This window comes from Mixophyes fleayi, chromosome 4 (assembly GCF_038048845.1).
Source record: "Mixophyes fleayi isolate aMixFle1 chromosome 4, aMixFle1.hap1, whole genome shotgun sequence".
In the NCBI taxonomy this organism is placed as follows: domain Eukaryota; kingdom Metazoa; phylum Chordata; class Amphibia; order Anura; family Limnodynastidae; genus Mixophyes; species Mixophyes fleayi.
Genome location: NC_134405.1, coordinates 130,597,048 through 130,616,519, shown reverse-complemented (window position 1 = coordinate 130,616,519; position 19,472 = coordinate 130,597,048). Strand labels below are relative to the sequence as shown.

The window sequence follows — 19,472 nt, the reverse complement described above, 5'->3', positions numbered from 1 at the left end:
GTGCCCATCGGTAATGTATACATCTACATAAAGATACCAGACGCTGTTCTGTGTTTATATGTGGGCTTGGCATTAGTTATACAACACACTTAGCAGCCAACATATACTAGTTTCACCCTCTTTTAGAATATAGTGCATTTCATCTAGTGTAAGTTAGCATTATCTGAGTAAATCTTGCATAGCATCATATTAAAATAATAATCACAAGTCCTTTTAAACAAAAAAATATGTATTTGAGATGGCAGAGTTGTATTGGTCAGTACAATGTAAGGGAGCAGGCAGGTGACTAGGATTACAGGGGTTCTCTCAGCGGATGTAGTCAGAACAAGCATTAAGGCATTGGGGGAAGCAGGAATGTTGTTTAGAAGGCTCAATCATCACCACCACACAGGTTTAGCAGGGCGCGTTGATAATCTCCTTTTGTGTCTTGCTGTAAGAGGGGAGAGAAAAAACAACAGTTTAATAACAATTCTAGATCTATATCTCTCCCTCTCCTTATTCACACAGTCTCCTCCAGGTATACTCTAGCAAAAGTGTTATTAATTGTATAAACACTTTGTACAACAGTATAGTACAAAAAGGAAGCATTTAGTGCCAAGAGTAACATTAACATATGTAAAAGGTTCTCATGTTATGACAGCAAGTAGGACAAAAATTAAAATTTAGCTGCATGATTATTTGTATAAAAAAAAAAAAAAAAAAAAGAAAATTTCTTTATTGAAAAAAAGTCAATACAGAAGGGTCATACAGCTTTCCAAACCTAAAGATAAACCAAGTTGTGCTTATGACCACAAATTCTATCAAAAGATATTTAAAACCTAGCAGTAATGAAAACATGTAGTGCATACCTAGGTTCTCCAAGAGAGGACCACAACAATCCTCCTCATTAATGGGGGATACGTGTGTTGTAAACATGAAAATTCCACCACTACCACGTACAACAACCTCTTGGTTTGGAATCGCTCATATTTTCAGACTAAGGGGGAGATTCAATTGCCGGCAATGTGGCGCTCAGACATAGTAAGCAATAACAGTAGAAATGTCCACTCATTTGCCCTCGCACCTCCATGGGTTTGAGAAAAAGTGAGCAGAGATTTCTGTCCTCCGTGAGACACCTGACGGCTAAATGAATTCCCCCTAATAGTAACAAGGAAATAACTACTAGATTTGTGAAGGATGCATAATGTGGGAGTGTGGAAGCTGTTCAACACTGAGGTATAGTTCCTGAAACGAACATGTTTCAGTAAAATATCAAAATGAAAATATTATAATTGTGGATGCTATCTCAGCTATTTTGTGTTTCAGTAAACCTGCATATAGCTTTACCAATTCAGAGGATTTTTTTTTGGGTGGACGGGGTGTTCCAGATCACACAAATAAATGAAACTCCAACTGCTTTTACATGCTTCTTTGTGAGGCTGACAAGCTACTTTAGATTCTAGCTCCTTATCCCATTGCAAAGACAATAGCAATATTTGAGTGAAAACTGTATTAGTAGATAGAGGTTACATTACACTTACCCCAATGTAGTAGGACAGAGATTTGCCATATTTTTTCTTGAACTCTGTTCTAATTTTTAGCATGTCCACTTCACTACGAGAGACCATGTTCCGGATCAACACTTTATCTTTAGTTCCTTTGCCCTGACAAAAATAAAGATGAAGGTGAAATCAGGAGAGGGAGAATGCGAGTGAGTTAGATGGGGCAGGGCCTGACGTGAATGGGTACATATCTGTTCAGTGCTGCACAATAGGATTGCATTTATTATTGCTTATATGGCGCCAGACTAGCATTCACACAGCGGTCTCTTTCAACCTGCAGTACGGGTACCACAACCTGTTATATTACACTCAAAACAGTGAGTTTACCAACATCAATTTAACCTCTGCATACATTATTTAAAGACATAAGGGTATATACACAAATCACAGGGTATTAGGCACAAGCAATTTAGGTGGCATTTGGTAAACAGTTGTAGCTATAAAAGGAATCTGAGTAAAAAAAAAATATATAAAATATAATAATTTATATATATAAATATATATATATATATAATATATATATATATATATATATATATATATATATATATATATATAATTTTTTTTGAACAGGACAAGTTATGGCATAGCCCATATGGTCTCCCTATGCAGAGCCACATACTCTACAATAGGTGAAGTTACAGGATTGAAATGTTCTTTGTGTATATTACGCATTCTTTTAATGTACAGTGATAAGACCGTATAGTAGATTGAGAACTCACAGCACAGTATTAGATAGTGCTGGAGAACTCAATGGGGAATTATGGCCCATTACTTCAAGATGGAGACCAACCTTTCTGAGGGGGTTTTATGATGGAAGCCCACCTAGGAACTTGCTAAAAATTGCAGTTATTGGTCTCAGTAATTAACCGAATTATGGATTTTAATTTAGAATGGAAACTGCAGTAACCTGGAAAACAGACTTAATGAAAGGGCTGAACTCTGGAAGCTCTACAGAGTAAATAGCCTCATGTTTGCATGACTCACTTCATTAATGTACATGTTCATTTGTCTTAATATTGTTAGTAAATTTTGAGTACATTAAGATAAGGGCAATGTTAAACCATCTATAGAAAGACGCTTGGAAGCCATATCTGCTGGAAGCTATCAGACGAAAAGCAAAGTCTAAAGGTTTGTCATGTGCTGATAAGTCTGAAATAAAAGATTACCTTCATAGAGTCATACAACCTTTCCGCAAAATACAGAGGCTTGTTCTGAATACACTGGACTGAAATAAAAACATCAACAGGTTAAATTAAAGTGGAATTTCCACTTTCATAAATGTTCACATGCCAGAAAAGACAGACGACAGAAGTGTGGTGTGTTAGCAGTTTTTACAATTAGAAATGACTCCTGCTGGCTTTACAATACAATTTACAGTCTTCTTAGGAAACTCTACTATTATGTACAGTTGTGTGACAGCAAGAATTACTCTTTATAGATAGGAGGGGGGGGGGGGGGGGGGGTGTTACACCTTTCCTAACTTGTGTTTTGTACTTTGATCTACTGTATAGAGACGATATGGTGGCATAGCCCCCCCTAAGCAGTAATGTATTGTTACACACACTCACCAAGATTGAGGAAAGCATTTTCCAGGTCACCCTTCACTTCCTTCTTGATGCTCTCCTGCATGTCATATGGACTGTAACTCTTGTACCTTTCAAAGACTGGACAGGAAACACAATCCACATTTAACATTGGACATCACAACAAGGGGAGATGGTACACAGATCTAGTAGGAGTCCTATGTATACATGGTTATGCAAGTTAAATCTCTCCCCCACACACCCTTGGTGTGTAGTGTTCAGAGAGGTCGCGCAGATTGGCACTTCGATTACCAACATGTGACATTATTATAACAAAATCATTTGAATACTGACCACATACAGATAGATTGTTATTAATCATTGTTAAATGTATTGATTTTAGCTGGAAATAATGGTGGCTGACTGTTTGTGTGCACGCAATACCTTTCCTGCTAAAGGTGTGTGTACGCGAGAACTACAGGTGTGCTCATCAGCATCTATCTTTATATATTTGTGCAATTCATTCATGTGTTGCAAGATAGGGCCTCACGCAAAGTCGGATGAAAGTTATGCCAAGAGCATAGGTGTAAATGTAAATTACGACCAGTAAAATGACAAGTTACTCTGTATAATACACAAATTGTGTACATTTCAGCAAGATACGCTTTGGTTTTTGGAACTATAGCATGGGACCCCCTGCCATAGGGCTGTTTGGTACTATGCCAAATTCCTTAGGTCAAGGCATTTGAAATGCGCCGGTTACAAATATTACTGCAGAGCTGGTCATGCGTCACCTTATGGTTTATTCTGCAACACTTGGATTGCGAGTAGAGGATGCCAGCTTCCATACGTAGGTGAGGACATGCTTCAGAATTCTGTGAATGTTTATTCTAAATAAAGACCTTTCTCATACTCTGCATTTATTTTTTCTTTAACCTTTCCCCTGGAGCTTGTAGCACTACAACTGCCAGCATTCCCAGCCACTAAAAAGCTGGCAGGACATGCTGGGAGCTGTAGTGCACAGGGAAAGAGTGTACTTATAAACACTTATTAACCCACACGCACAGGTGATGGAATAGCCCTAGTGCTACAAACACAGGGCTAGTTATGTCTAAGGGAGGGGGCGGGTAACGCATTTATATTTTTTTGAAGGCCCAATCCCCCAGGTCATCGTTTTCCAAATATAGTCCTCAGGGCATCTTAACAGTGCAGATTTTTTAGGTCACAGCCAAAACAGCTGTGGATCTTTTACAATGTGTCAGTCAGTGATGACCTGTGCTCCAGCAAGGAGATATGGAAGACATGCACTGCTAGGGTCCCAGAAGATTGGATTTGGTAAACCCTGCCCTATGAAATTCAGCCAAGTACTGACTGGTCTTGGGCTGGTTGCTACTATGGCAGGGCACCACACGCTGTGGGCTTTCATACTATAGTGCCATCAGCCCTGGCTGCCATACCTCAATACTGGTATTGGCATTTTCAGAAGGACCCCACGTGTTTTGTCCCGATATTGCAACAGAGACCAGCACTAGAGCAGATTTGAGGGTCTTGCACCAGGGAGGGGGAGCAGGTACACCTCCTAAGATCATGCTTCCACCTCAACATAGTATGCAAGATGTTTAAACACTTTAGTGTCCTCAGGCATCACTACCCCTTTCCATTCCTCCTTCCTACACATTCAAGGATACAAGTAGATAAGTTTCCGTCTACATATAGACAGAGAGGTGCGCCATTTTAATGCTCAATGCGCAACATGGAAACACGCAATTTGTGTTGTTCAACTCTACATGAGCCCCATAGTTGTCAAAAATCACTAGGTTAAACAAAAAGTGTCATTAGCCAGCCTGATCTTACATGTGCAGACCGAGTACAGTTCATGAAACAAGTTTGCGTTAGATTATTAGGCTGTAGGTTAGCTATAGGTTTTTCCTGTTGCTTTAAACCCAAAACCTAGAGTACCCCATCTGAATCCTAACAAAGTAATCAGTTATAGATCAGACAATAACATACACTGATTAAGAGTAATTTAAAGTAGGTATTTTAAACTGTTACTAGATTATTAAGGATATTGAATACTGCAGCATTGCTTATTGCACTGTATGCGACGAAACAAGTTTGATAACACTAACCATCCTGTTCCTTGTTTCTCACATAATGTGGATTATAGAAAGTACTGTTTATAGCCCTTGCTTTTGTTCCCCAGCTCAACAGAATACAATTACAGTGTCTAATTACATGTGGATAAGGGGACATAGTAGCTCATTGTAAATACGTATATTGATGATGTGGTAGTGAGGTTGTTATTCATTGTCCTTAAAGTGAAGCCAGGGGGTTATGGGAAGGGATCAGGTTGGGGGATATTTATTCTGAGGATTGATTCATGGAAGGTGCAGTGTAGCTGCTTTTGAGTTTTTAGTTTTCTACCAATGGACTACAGCTGCAGCTAAGAGAAGAACTCTATGGGTCTTTAAGTCAGGACATCCAGGTAATTGTAGCTCCTTAAGCTAGTGGGGTAAGGGACAGATGATGTGGTAAACCTGCCTGTCATTTATTTACTGTGTGTACATAATAATCTAGCGATTGTTTTTATTACAATAAATGTTTGGCTTTACTTTCTAACTGCATTTGCCTGAGTGAATATATGACTCCTAGAAGGTACTGGGTAGACTTCCCTGGCATAGAAAGGCACCCGTGGGTGGCCAGCCAGGGTGAAGTGGGTAGAACTGGTCCAGAAAACCCGGTATCTTCACACTGTATTTTAACTATAACTTTATTTTGGGTGGAGTTGTATTTGTACAAGGTGATAAGAAAACTGTATCGAAGTTACAGTATGTGGTTTTCCTGTTTACTGAAAAAGGGATGTGTGAACAGGAGCAGACAGCTGGCAGACCTCCTAGGACACAATCTGCAGACCTGCACATTATCCTGGGCATCCGTTGTCCTTGTGGGGGACTATAGCTCTCCCCAGTGTGTACTAGAGGCATGACGGCCCCCTTTGCTTGTAACAAAAAATAAGCAGCATATTTCTTGCTGAACACATTTCACAATTCATAGTATAGAAGTGTGACACATCTGGGGAACCAAGCTGCATGACTAAGCACTGAACTGGAAATTAGTTATAAGGATAATATACACTGTAAAAAGTCAATATATTCCCCCCATCCTAAGGCTGAATATACATAAAACATTTAATGTAACGGGGAATCAGAATGAGGGCAACAACCTAAATCCAAGTGATGGAGGAAGGGGGGGGGAATACAAGGTGCTATTAATATGGCAAAGGCCCCCCTTTACCTTCCATTTCATAACACACTACATCAGAGCCGTAACTAGGCAGGTTCGGGCGGTGCCGTCGCCAAGGGCGCAAGCCCAAAAGGGGCGCAAGTTTGCGTTACAAATGTCGAACTTCCTGTCAGTGGAATGCACATGTGATCCACTGCGAAAGTCCTCCCTCTCCCTCCTCCTTGAAAATAACCAAACCAATCACCACTATGCAGAGTCGGCACCTGCTCTGCCCGCACCCGCACTGAATGTCAGGCGTGACGTCAGTGAGGAGCGGCGCAGACAGGAGTCTGTGACAAGGGATGAAGAGAGAAGAAAGAACCCGATATAATAGGTAAATGAAGGAACGGAGCGAAGGAAGGCAGCATGGCAGAGTGTGACGAAGAGGGGCATTACTGTGCCATAATATGAACTGGGGGGCATTACTGTGCCATAATATGAATATAACATTAAACACACTTTTATCAGGTAAGGTATTCTTTAATATTTTTTTCTTTAACATTTTAAAACTTTCTTATAACAATATAGTTTTGTGTATCTATTTACTGTTCTTATTTGAGTATTAAGTGCATGAAATATTAGAATACCTTTTGGTATATATTTTTGCATACTTTAAATGGTCATTAGGGCAGAGAACCGGTTGTTAATTTAGAGGGAGAGAAAGGGAGTATAATGCATTTGCAAATATGTGTAACAGAATTCTTTCAGTAAAGTGCTAGCCACACCCCCACAGTAGGTTGGCCACACCCACTTGACAAATGTCACTCCCACTTAGATGGGGCGCGACGGTGCCCTGCTTCACCCAGGGCATTAAAATGTCTAGTTACGTCCCTGCTGTAACTAGAGCAGATCATACACAGATTACATACAGTGCTGCACAATATGTCAGCACTTCATAAGCAGAATAATAATTTGACTGGACAGTTCTGTAAGAGTCTTGTACCTCTTCTAATAGATAACTGCAGTGTGTTTTAGTGCTTAATATCAGACAGTAGTGATTATTTCACAAGAACCACATACCTTTCTGTAAGTGGGGAATGCTTCTTTCGGTCATGATTGTAATCCACTTGCTCACATCTGTTCCCTTTCTTTTTACTCCAGCCTCGTACAGATCCTGTAATACAAAGGTGAAGGCTATACAGTTACAAAATGTTAATACCAGGAGCCCGGCAACCATTGTGTTCTCATGCCTTAAGAGTTCCTGCACAATAAAATATTGCAAGGAAACTATACAGCTTTATAATGAATAATAAACAGACTAACTTATTGTAGCTATAGTTTATGCATCTGTATAAATGGACAGAGGTGTTCTTCAAAATGCACAAACACTATCACGCGACTTACTCTGGCATCCTGATCGATCTTCTCATAGTCCACCACAGAACTCTCCTCTTGCCTCTTGCCCTGTAGATAGACAATTAAACCATCTCTTCAGTTGACCTGTGGTTATGTAGTCACTAGCACACAACATTAAAGCAGTCATTTTACATTGGAGCTGAACAGAAAGGTGTCCCAAGGCGTACAGCGTCTAGCATAGTAACTGGATCAGCACATGTATGGGGAAAAATAACTTGCAATACATGGTGGTTTCATCTAGTAGCAGCTCGTGTGATTGAAAAATCCAATAACAGACGGATGGATCCAACAGACGGATGGATCCAACAGACGGATGGCCTGCACCTCAATGTAAACAGTCACAACCTGGCCAGAGACATGCTGCCACTTATGGAGAAGGTGCAGGTATATTGGGCAAATCTGACTGCTTTGGTGAAACAAAGTCTGCAAAAATCCTATAAAAAGGATCAGAAGAGTGGCAACATAAATAACCCATAATTGTGGTGTGTGCTGTTTAGAACATTGTGTGTGGCAGAAATGTATGGAGGGAGATGTTGCACCTTCTGTATAATGTCATACATTTATACTGAATCAGCTTCCTTCAATTGGCTACTTTTGTAGTCTGTTTTGTATTCGGTCACCAAACATCGAGTGCAAGAGCAAAAACTGGAAACTATATAAACACTGCAATACAGCAAGAACCCCCAGGATTGGAGCAGAGCAATCAGTCTCCGCAAACATCACTCCACCAGTCACAAGGTAAGAATGTAGCGATAAATATCTTGGGGTAAGTGTTACTCTGGAAGAGGTTACAGCTAAAATAAATTAAAATTTGAGAACCCCCCCTTAGCACTTACTGATTATTGAACCAATGAATCATTCATGGGAAATAAAAATCCTTTCAAAAGCTGTGTCAGGGGTAGATGGGGCTCATGTTGCTTGTACAGTTTTGGATGAATCCCCTTCGTAAGCTTCCCCTACAGCAGGATGTTAGTGCTCAGCTCTAAGCAGCAGCGTCATGGTAGCGATAGGGAGCAGGCTGCAGAGATATTCGGCTAACAGTTGCCCCCATTTTTACTATATGGGTAAACCCCCCAAAAACAAATATAGTGAAAACAGACATGTTACAATAATAATTTCATAATGCTGAAGATTAATTTATTGTTCAATACATTGTCACTCACCTTAGCCAGGGCCACCATTAACTTCCTGAATTCTCCTGATGTGTCAGCTACAATGTCTTTTTCTAATTCCGTCTTGTATACTGTAAGAGAAACAATTTGATTTCCTTACAGTAAACTCTAACCTAGTCTCTTTATTCACTGTTCCTGTCTATTTTGACAACTAACTTGCTGCACGTCAACCTATTAAGAGCTCTAGAGTGGTTGAGCCTTAACTGTATATTTGCCTGTGTTCCACTTATGTGTCTGCCAAGAAGGAGACTCCACAAGACAGTAGAAATATGCATCTAGAAACTTAGGTTTATTCATTTTGAGGTGTACTCAAATTGTATCATGGTAAATAGTGGGGAGAGGTTCATTAGTCTGAAAAGACTAACCATGTATCTGCTGATGTTCACACATGCTTTACAGGAATATACAAGAGATTATTGGCTGGATTCATTTTTATATATAAAATATTAAAATTTCATTAGTGGAGTGACCACAGAGTACACGCAGGGTGCCTTAAATCTTACCACCACTAGGGGGCCTGCAATATCTCTAATTTTGAGAATCACTGTACAGTACCACTTTGGGCAATGATGTAATGTGAACTGGCAGCATGGCATGTGATGTAAAATATGTTCATTAGTCAACTGATTATAAGGCAGGAACAGGGTTCTCACTCACATTCTCTGTATGCTGCCTGGATCGCCTGTAGTTCTTGGTTGTCTCGAGAGCAGATAATTTCAATAAGAGTGTCTTCATCTGTCCCCAGGCCCTGAAATGAAAATAAATCTTACTAACCAAGTGCAAACTAACACACGTTAGGACCCAACATGCAATTTGCTGAAACTCTAGCCAACTACTATATGGAATGTGAAGGAAAAATCCCAATGTGCCATTGCTTGGGATATTAAAGCATCACTGGTTAATACTTCACAACATTCCGAAAGAGGCAACCTCTGCAAAAGTATTGCACCAATACAAAAAAAAAATTCAATCAAGTAAACACTTTACTATAGTGTTAATAAGCAGTTGAAAGTCCTAGAAATACTGTTGGGTTTCAAAAACAAGTGTAATCTTTGTTTTTTTCCTGTCTGAAAATCTAAATAAAAAAAATAAATAAAAAAGTGCTGGTTTTGTTGAGTCCTTATTATATGAAGAGTGGAGTGATGCTTCAGTTTAAACATTGAATTTTCCCAAATGTAAGATGCAAGCATATACGCAAGCAGAGCATCACCGTGCAAGGCTACAGCAGCACTTCACTAATTGGATTTCCCCTGAACCTTTTAGTACATACATTTTAAAATTAAGTTCCCTTTTATATATTTTAATTACACTAATCACCATGAATTAACCTACATCTTCATTCATGCTGACATTTCCTATATCAGGTAATGGCTGCACTATACAAATCAAATAAAGGGGGAGAAATGCAGCACTATTTTGGTAGTTTATTAAAATGTTGCCCCCCCCTCTCCCTCCAACCCACTGCAGGTTTATAAAGACAAATTAAAAGATAATAGGCAGTTACAGGTGTAACAGCCATCCAAAGCCCTGTGAGGTTTTAAAGACATTTATTTCACATGGTTTTGGGGTCTACATTAAAGCTTAATTCACTCCAACTTATACATGACTTGCCTTCATTGCGGATTTCAGTTCTGAAGCGTCATACTGAGGCCGTGTCTTCATCAGTCCAAGCAGTACAGTCTCCAGATGACCAGAAAGAGCACCTTTCAGGGCTGATGGGAGGTCCTATGGATGAAGACAGAGATGCTTGATTTAGGGCAAAATAGCTGCATGCATATGGGCACAAGCTCACCCAATAAACACAAAGTTTGGCAAAACAGCTTTAAAGACAGAGAAAGGATAAAATAAGATTCTGATATTCCTAATTCATGCTGAAAGATCTGGGTCTCAGGGCTGGCTAGTCCAAATGTGTTACCTGTGCAGCAGGCAACAATAGTGTCTTGTGCCCCCTGAGCTAGTATAGGCAGAAAGCAACAGCAAGCCACAGCTTCTGGGCTACTTAAGCAGCAGCCAATGATTTTGAGCAAAGATTCACAAGTTCTATCCTGGTACAGGCCATTATTGGATGGGCACCTGGCTTTTGGCACATTGCAGTTAAACTGGTATAGGATTGTATGTTGTGGACATACTACTGTTTATATGCTTTTTATTGTTGTAAGGCACATTAAGTTTATTTTTGTGACAGAACAAGCTAAATATTTACATGTTTATTTCTGGGCCCCAACCTAACAGTCATGACCAATGGCTTACCCCACTGCCTATGGGTGGCTAATTGCGCCATTTTTTTTATTTTATTTTTAACCAATACAAAATAAATACATAATAATCATAAAAAAACAACAAACACTGTTTCCCATAATTTTTCTTTAAGCTGCTATTAATGAGTCACCACAACCAGATACAGATCACATGATGTAGTTAACAGAAAGGCTTTGAAATGCTCCTCTTTTCAACCTGCGTATTACCAGCACGATTGTCATGGAGGGTGGGCTCAGACTCAAATCAGGTGACCCAAGAACATAATATACGTATCGTTTAAAAGATTTTTATTTTATCACATATGAACAGCAATTTACCTTCTTGGTCCTCCTCTGATAGGCAAATGCTATGTCTTGTCTTTGCTCATTGCTGCGGTTTGTTAAAATGTTGATGATTGTTAGTTCGTCCACACCTGAAAGAACAGATTTTTAGAAAAAGGGATTAGGACTTGGGCAAGAGCTTGTGGTCAATGCCAGTTACAGAATTCCAGATGTCGTCCTCCATAGTGGACAGTCATGTTGAACTCCCAGTATGAGCTACATTCAGTAAGTGTCTGAACGTACCACAGACTGTGTACCATGAACACTGACCAGCACTATGTATGCAGCTTCAGTAGGATAGAAGGGACTCAATGTCATTAGTCAAAAGAGTTCATCTACCAAGATTTCTTGCAAGTTGTCTGTGTGTAAGTTCCTACAAGTCACCAAATGTAAATAGCTAGTGGTTGGGAAGAGACGCTGCAGTGAATATTACATTTTATCCCTATCCTCCTTCTCTCCCCTGTGTCTCTCTGTCTGTCTACCCCTCCCCCCCCCCTTAGATTGTACGCTCCTTTGAGCAGGGCCATCTCTCCTCCTGTCTTCACCACTTTTAACTCTGCTCTCCACCTACCTAGCCCTCCTCCTCAAGGACCCTCTTCCCCCCGTCCCCTCTCGCTCCCTCCTCTCCCCTCTGGGGGTCTCCCTGTCATCCGTGCCCTCCCTCTTGGACTCCGTCATTGGCGGACCTTCCCCTCTCCCTTCAGCTGTGCCTTGAGCTCACTGAGTTACTGTGCTTATTGTTTACTGTACTGTGCTGTCTCACCTCGTATTGTAATTTTGTTTGTCCCTGTACAGTGCTACGGACACCTAGTGGCGCCCTATAAATAAAAATTAATAATAATAATAAAACAAACTCTAAGAGCATAGCTCATACTTTTACTGCCCATTTTATAGAATATATAACATGTTTTACATAGTTTAGTCTCTCTCATTTTCAAAAGGTGCATATAATATTTTGTGATCACTTCTATGGCACAAAGCCACGATTGAATTGTGCAGACTACCATGCTTGATGGCTGATTTTTCCCATTCTCCTCTGCAATTGGGATGGCCACTGGTGACGGTGCTGTAAATAAGTGCTTAGCAGAATAATGTGTATTTTATTTTTTTTTGTTAAACGTTTTATTTTTGCAAGGTCACATGCAAAATAGTTTGCTTATCTTGTTTTCAATTTGTGTACTCGTAATGTCAATTGTAAACAGGGTCTACAACCAGCGTAGATAGAACTCAACACATCAACCATACATTTATAGATGAAGAATGACCAAGAGATAATGTGTATTATTTTTAGCCAGAGTGCATCTGAATTATGCATAGTTTGTGAGCGCTCTGCACAAGACAAACAAAAAAACACATTATCCAAATACATTTATAAATATTGATTGCAGCAGATACAGGAACTGCTGTTAATTAGGTTTAGGACTGCAGCCAAAAAAGGCAAACAAGGACAGTGTAGACTGCAGAGAATCAGCTGTTAGCTATAAGAAGGGAAGTCTAGCTTGTTGCACACCTGCCAGGCTGGTACACACCTCTTATTCAGGAATGTTCCATTATAGACGACAAAATAAGTAAAAGCACAGCCAAGAGGAAGCCTCTCCCATTTCCTTAATTCCTGAAGCATGTTTTGATTTGCTCAGGTTGTTCCCAGCACTGTACAGGGGGGAGGGGCCAGTTGCAGTGTAGCGAATCAGGGAAGCAATGTTATGGGTCTCCCAGGACATAACAATATTAATCCCATCTGCAATCTATGGGAGGGGAGGACAAAATGTGGCAGTGACAAAGTAAGTGACCAAACAGACAGTGCTCCGAGCAAAGAAATCAAACATGGGAAACTGCACCCACCTAAAAACCTCACACTTGAGGACATGACAGTTCTCAGAACCTCAAACACAAAACTATCACAGAGTACAAGCACAGTCCAAACTTCCCATTTATCTTCCTACTGCAGTTACCTTTCTCATCAATTAATTCAGGTTACTTAATTAATAAAGGAAGTGGTGAGCTTAGGAGCAGAGCATTCTTTGCAGGGTAGAAGGGCCTGGGTTCTCATCTCACAAGACAGTAACAGTTCAAAAGGCCGACTGTATCTAAAATGCATCATCATCCACAGTCAATTAGAAAAACAAAACACTAATAACATACCATGACGGTATGTAATACGGATAAGGACAATGGTTCAGCATTTTCCTTTACAGAAAGAGCTTTGTTAATGTGCACATATTTCTGAATATAGAAGGCAGCTGGCATATGAACTAATTCGTCAAGCAAATGTGGATTATGAATCATATTATAGTGGAAGTGCTCTCTAATGACCATGTTACCAGCACTAATTGAAATGGTTTTTCAATAATTTCTTTGACAAAGCATCCATACAAAAACTTAGTGAGCCTCCATAAAAGAATCGGAATCTGGAATTGGGTTGAACTTGGAAAGATTGAGTCATTAAGATTTATATAATTGTGTGCGACGCATGCAATGGTCTCCTGCAATGCTCCAGAAGATATTTTGAACAGCTTCCTTCAATCACACAAGAACATCTATGTGCATAGATAAGTGGTTTTCTTTGTTTTTTTTCTACCATGTTACCTTTTGTAAGATATTTACATAAAAATATGCATGTAACCAGTTACGTCACAAGTTAAAGATTTATTTTTTCACTAAAGTGATTCATTTTTGAGATACAAGTAACATTAGGCTGCGCGCACACACAGTGAGCGCCCAATAAGCAGGTTAGCAATTATCCAAGGGCAGTGCTTGCTAAATTACACAGCAGTGACAATCCATAGTAAGCACAATACCCACACTAAGGCTGGGTACATACTGCAGATAGTTTCTCCCGATGTGAGATCAGTAACGATTTTACCAATGACAGTCCTGATCAGCATGCAGATTCATGTGTACACACTATACACTTTTACCTTCAGATCTGTGCTCTTCATATGTTAACCATCTGCTGAAAAGATTGTGACTCTCTAAACGCTATGGAGATCTGCTTACACGTGCCATCTTTTATAGAGATTTTTAGTCTGTTTATAAAATCAAATGATATAATGTGCTTTGGTACAATAAAACATGATCGTGGAAGCGCACACACTAATGCAATATCGGACCTAACAGTGGTTTATCGTGTGATTGGCACGATGATCGGATGAAAAAACCTCTAGTGTGTACCCAGCTTAGAGCCACTTGTATTAGCAATTTCTCCCCCAATATTGAATCTATAAAAGACACCAACCTTTTGTCTTAATTGCAGTTTCAATGGCTGCTGCATCCTTCTCTGCATCAAAGTTTGTGGAAGGCCTGACAGTCCCACAAGTGGACTGACTAGAACTGGACTGCTGCAAGGGAGGGAGAGACATAGTGAGGGAAGGCACAGTCAAAGTCTAGTGGGTGGTTAAGAATTTTGTTGTGGTGCATTAAGTGAGGTCACTTTCCAAAATACAGTCATTTAAAATATTGTTGCCCAACTCACAATCATGGTGTAACATTTGTTTTAAATAGACGGTTATGTAGGCACATTCACAAACACTGCAGACTATTTTGTTCTAGAAACTCAAAAATGAATTTTTTTTTAAATATTTACCAACATTAATATTCTAAAGAATAATTTCCTTAACACCATCCATATTCACTTATTGTGGGAGCTAATGCTGTTTAGACAACTTGTCATTTTAAAGTGGTATTAAAAAACTGCAGATAATTCTGAAGAGAGTTGAGATGTTTATATTAAAAACTTCTACACCCTATTTAAAAGTCATCTTTACTTACATGTCCTTCCAATTTCAGCTTGCCAAGAATTTCATGAATACACGCCATTGCTTTGGATTCTGAAACAAAAAGGTTTCAAAAACATGTAATAAGTAAATCATCAACATAGTACCTCACTGAGAAGTGTGAGAAAAAAAATAAAAAAATAATAATAATATATATATATATATATATATATATATATATATATATATATATATAACACAAACTGTACATGGTCCTGTGTTGCTAGGCATGGGTAATAAGCAGTGATGTTTACTTATATCTAGTACACAGACTGCAAAATTCTTAAGATTTCATAGGAGGTAGGTTTTTACTGAGGTGTAGTGCAGTTGTAAGCAAGAATGAAAGCATTAAAGATTACAGAATAGTTTATGTCTGGTGATGATTAATGTAGTGTCAAACACTTTACTACAAGGCCTTCGGCACAATCACTTCCATTACTGTGTAGAAGTCAGTAGATTATGTGACAAGGCGGATTATCTTTAGGGCATAAGGTTCTGTGTTCTCCTGTTAGGTCATCATAGGATGGAGCCGACGAAAGGTATTTTGCTCACCTCTAATTTTTGGACAATAGCTGAAATCTATTGGCGATTCCCTGAGTTTTCAGGGAAATTTAAGGAGCTCAGTGCTAACATATAAGCATTTCATTCAAGGGCCAACACCTCCAAAACACAGAAGTTTGTGTGTGTTATACACAGACCTAGTCTAGTCTTAAACCAGTGTCATCCCCAGGACCTATTTCCCAGGTGCCCCACCCGGCTGCTTTTACTTGCCACCCGGATTCCGAAGGAGTCTTATTGCACAAACCATTGTTAATCCCATTATAATAAGCACTGTAGCTAGCAGAGCGTGTTAGACCACTGAACAGTCCAGGCAGTGTGTCCAGGCAGCAGAGGTTCAACTGCCAGGCATTAAAAAAAAACAAAAAAAAAAAACATTATATAGAAAAATAAGCGTGTCCAGTCAGCAAGTGGGCAATAACCTCCATAGTTTTCATAAATAAGTGTTGGCAATAATCCCCAACATTGTTTCCTTTATTACTACAAAATATTACACTGCCCCCGCCCGACTACTTCTTAATGCCACCCAATGGCACAGTTCAGAGATCAGAATAAATAGAAATGTGCTTGTATTAGTGTTGCTTTTAACTTTATACCATGTTCCTGGGTTAATATTTCAGCAGAACGTGTGAAGCATGTGTGAAGCATGTGTGAGAACAGGCCTATTAAATAGCTAGGTGCCATTTGCCACATGAGTGTGGACCACACCCAAGTGTTAAAAACTAAAAAACCCTATAGGCTAAACAAACTTGCTCTGCATTTTCAAACAAAAAACAAACCACAGAATTGTTAGAACGACATTTAAGTTATGCTGCAACATGTACCTACAGAATTTTAAAGGGGACATTTGATTAACATTGCTATAAAGAAATACAAAAAAAAAACAAAAAAAAAAAACAAAACACCAACACATCCATTATGCCCGATTCTAAGCCTTTCGTGTGTGTATCTATGTCGATGTGTTTATTGGAGTCTTTATACTGCAAAATGACATTGCAGAAATAAGCGTTTTTTGGCTTAAGTGAAAATCTCTGACTCTACAGACTAAAGAGGAGTCAGAGGCTCCATCGGCCCTCTGCCAGATTTTACTCCACCCAAGTTATTAATCATTCTGCCACACCTATCTTTCTAATCCACTGTACTTTTTCCAGTGATTTTGCAAGGCCTGTAAAGCACAGTCAAGCAACCATAATTCTATGAAGAATCCTTAGCTGCACCTAAACGTTCAGTAAACTTAACACTGTCTTCACATAAAATAGACATAAGCAACAAATGTGTAAGATGCAGGAAAGGAAAGTTATTGGAGATCTGTTTAAAGTGACAGAAGAAGCATTTTCCCCTATGGACATCAAAGCCCCATCTGTTAGCCATAAGAATAAAAAATCTGATTACCAAACATTGATGTACAGACAAATGTAAAATATATAAATGTTTGCCCCAGTAAGGCTCCTTACTTGGATATTTGTGGATGCTACAATATGTCCATTTATACAACAGGATCATTATTTAAATTAGTGTTCTTTTAACGCCTACCACCAAATGATGCACTTAAGGTATTGAATATGATCTGGTATTTTCTGGACCAATGCTTTAAAAAATTATAGGAGATAATGAGCACTACCACTAACGGCAAAACCCTAATTGTCTATATCCACCCCATGTAGTGTATGCATATGAAACCAGATTTAAAAAAAAAAAAATAATAATAATAATTATATTATTATTATTAGTAATAATCAGTACTAAGTGTTTACTGTTTGCTGCATGAAACCTGTACAAAGTGCATTGAAAATGCATTAAATAACTTCCACACTAATTAGGTGTGTAGGACCTTTCAAGGTCTACTCAATCAGTTTTGCACTTCTAAAGAAAGCCCAAACACTACAGGTACATCTGAATGTGGCCTCAAATGTTTAGCATTCTTTTGCAGAAGTTTTACAAATATTTACATAATTGAAAGGAAGATAAAATAAGTTCAAAGATAAAATAAACACAAGCGAAAGAAAAACAGCAGAACAACAAAGTTATCCATTTTACTGTACAGATCATTTGCTGATTCATAAGCAATTATGCTGCTTCCCACCCCCAATCCACATAATGGAGTTCTTGCTCATTCATATTTAATGCTGTGAAACATCACATGGATTACCAGAATCTGGATCACCATTGTGAACACTAATCAAAAGTTACTAGGCACAAGACAAAAATATTGATTTTGTAACCATAGGATTCAGTTTACACATATAAAGCTGTAGGACAGGGATGTAGTTTCATTTTAGACAAGAACATAAAAAATGTTAAAAAGTATGAGACAAACTATAAATATACTAGAACTGTTATTGGTAACATATTTTTCAATTCATTATTGTTACGATAAGATGGACACAGTCCATTATCTGTAGTAGCTGCGTGAAGACGCACTGCAAATCATCATTATCATAATAAGCTTTGATTTGGGGTAGAGTGTATTACTAATATGTGGGTGGTCTCCCTACTGGTAGATGTCTTGGACGTATGTAGTAATTGGTTGTGTTTCTAGGATGTATGGGCTTTCTGTATGTAGAAGTTGTGTTGAGTTCTGTTTCAGTAATGTGTTCCCTGATCGCAGTATGTACTAACTAGCTATTGGTTTTAGTAAGTATTACGTTCGCTTAAGCGTTAACCAAGTATGAGCGCGTTACCTGAGCCGCTGCAGCAGCAGGAGCCTTAGACGACCAGCCGAGGACGGAGATAGAAGTGTAATGCGTTCTCTGTAGCCCGGGCGTGGCATTTAATAGGCGGCCACGTGTAAGTCTAGCCCAACTCTTGAAGCCGCCCCTATAACGCCCGCCCTGGATGCTAATCCCCCCTTCCTCTGCCTGCAGTGCTGATCCCAGACTGACTCCTGTAGTATTGCGGATCTCATATCTTGGGGAAAAAAGCAAGTAAACATGGATGGTATAGGGAGTGTCTAGGTACGTCGGTATGGATAGAGCAGACTGTACAAATTAATAAGTACAGAAACAGAGAATACAAGTACAGAAGATGGATAAAGAAGTGGTAATTTTATTGTTTCAAACTAAGAATACATCCAAGTTAAAAAATATTTCGCAGAAAGCATAAATTATTACATGTAAGAAATGACTGTTATAGCAAAACTCCCAAGATCTGCAATAGTCAGTACAAAGGCTGCAGTGTGACTTGATTAGATGTATATAAAGAAGGACCTAGCCCTTCTCCTGAGTAACAGAGAGAAGCCTTCTTTTCACACCCATTCATAAGCAATCATTTCTTTTTTACATTTATATAAGTGGAGTTAGTGTATGGTGAGAGTCAAGTGAGTAGTGAAACTCATTATATATAACCAGAAGAGACTTCTGGTTATATATAACAGCAGAGGGGGATACTTTATCCTACTAATTAAGCTAATGCTTACAATTACATAAAAAATATTTCCTTTAATGTGCTCCTCCCAATCCTGGTGCTCCAGGCAGCTAGCTCATTGTATCTGTGACCGCCCCAGGGTATGTACAGACAGACTGCAGTCTGCAGGTACTAGAAATAGTTCTTATGTAATCAGAAAACAGACTTCACCACTGACGTTATTTATTTGAAACATAGAATCTGCAATTTGCTTTGGACCTGAAGCAGAAAGATTTCCACAACTGGCAATGCAGTTTACTAGTGGATCCATACTGCACACAAA

The 19,472-nt window shown here is 39.1% G+C and overlaps 1 protein-coding gene across 1 annotated transcript; it reads right to left on the bottom strand.

Annotated features, from left to right (window-relative positions):
- Window positions 1-211: 211 nt before the first annotated feature.
- ANXA2 (annexin A2) lies at window positions 212-18,574 on the bottom strand. The gene is made up of 13 exons (XM_075208258.1): window positions 18,469-18,574; window positions 15,225-15,283; window positions 14,692-14,794; window positions 11,454-11,548; window positions 10,489-10,602; window positions 9,535-9,625; window positions 8,869-8,948; window positions 7,694-7,753; window positions 7,370-7,463; window positions 3,113-3,208; window positions 2,711-2,769; window positions 1,521-1,643; window positions 212-430 (listed from the first exon to the last, which is right to left on the bottom strand). The coding sequence occupies exons 2-13, from the start codon at window positions 15,270-15,272 to the stop codon at window positions 371-373; spliced, it is 1,023 nt and encodes a 340-aa protein (XP_075064359.1). The 5' UTR covers window positions 15,273-15,283; window positions 18,469-18,574; the 3' UTR covers window positions 212-370.
- Window positions 18,575-19,472: the final 898 nt, after the last annotated feature.

Bases quoted from the DNA above. Each gene is read 5' to 3' on its own strand.
- ANXA2 (XM_075208258.1), bottom strand. From the start codon at position 15,272: ATGGCGTGTATTCATGAAATTCTTGGCAAGCTGAAATTGGAAGGACAT. The intron at 14,795-15,224 runs GTAAGTAAAGAT...CCTCCCTTGCAG, and splicing joins AGCTGAAATTGGAAGGACAT to CAGTCCAGTTCTAGTCAGTC. The intron at 8,949-9,534 runs GTGAGTGAGAAC...TTTCTCTTACAG, and splicing joins CCAGGCAGCATACAGAGAAT to TATACAAGACGGAATTAGAA.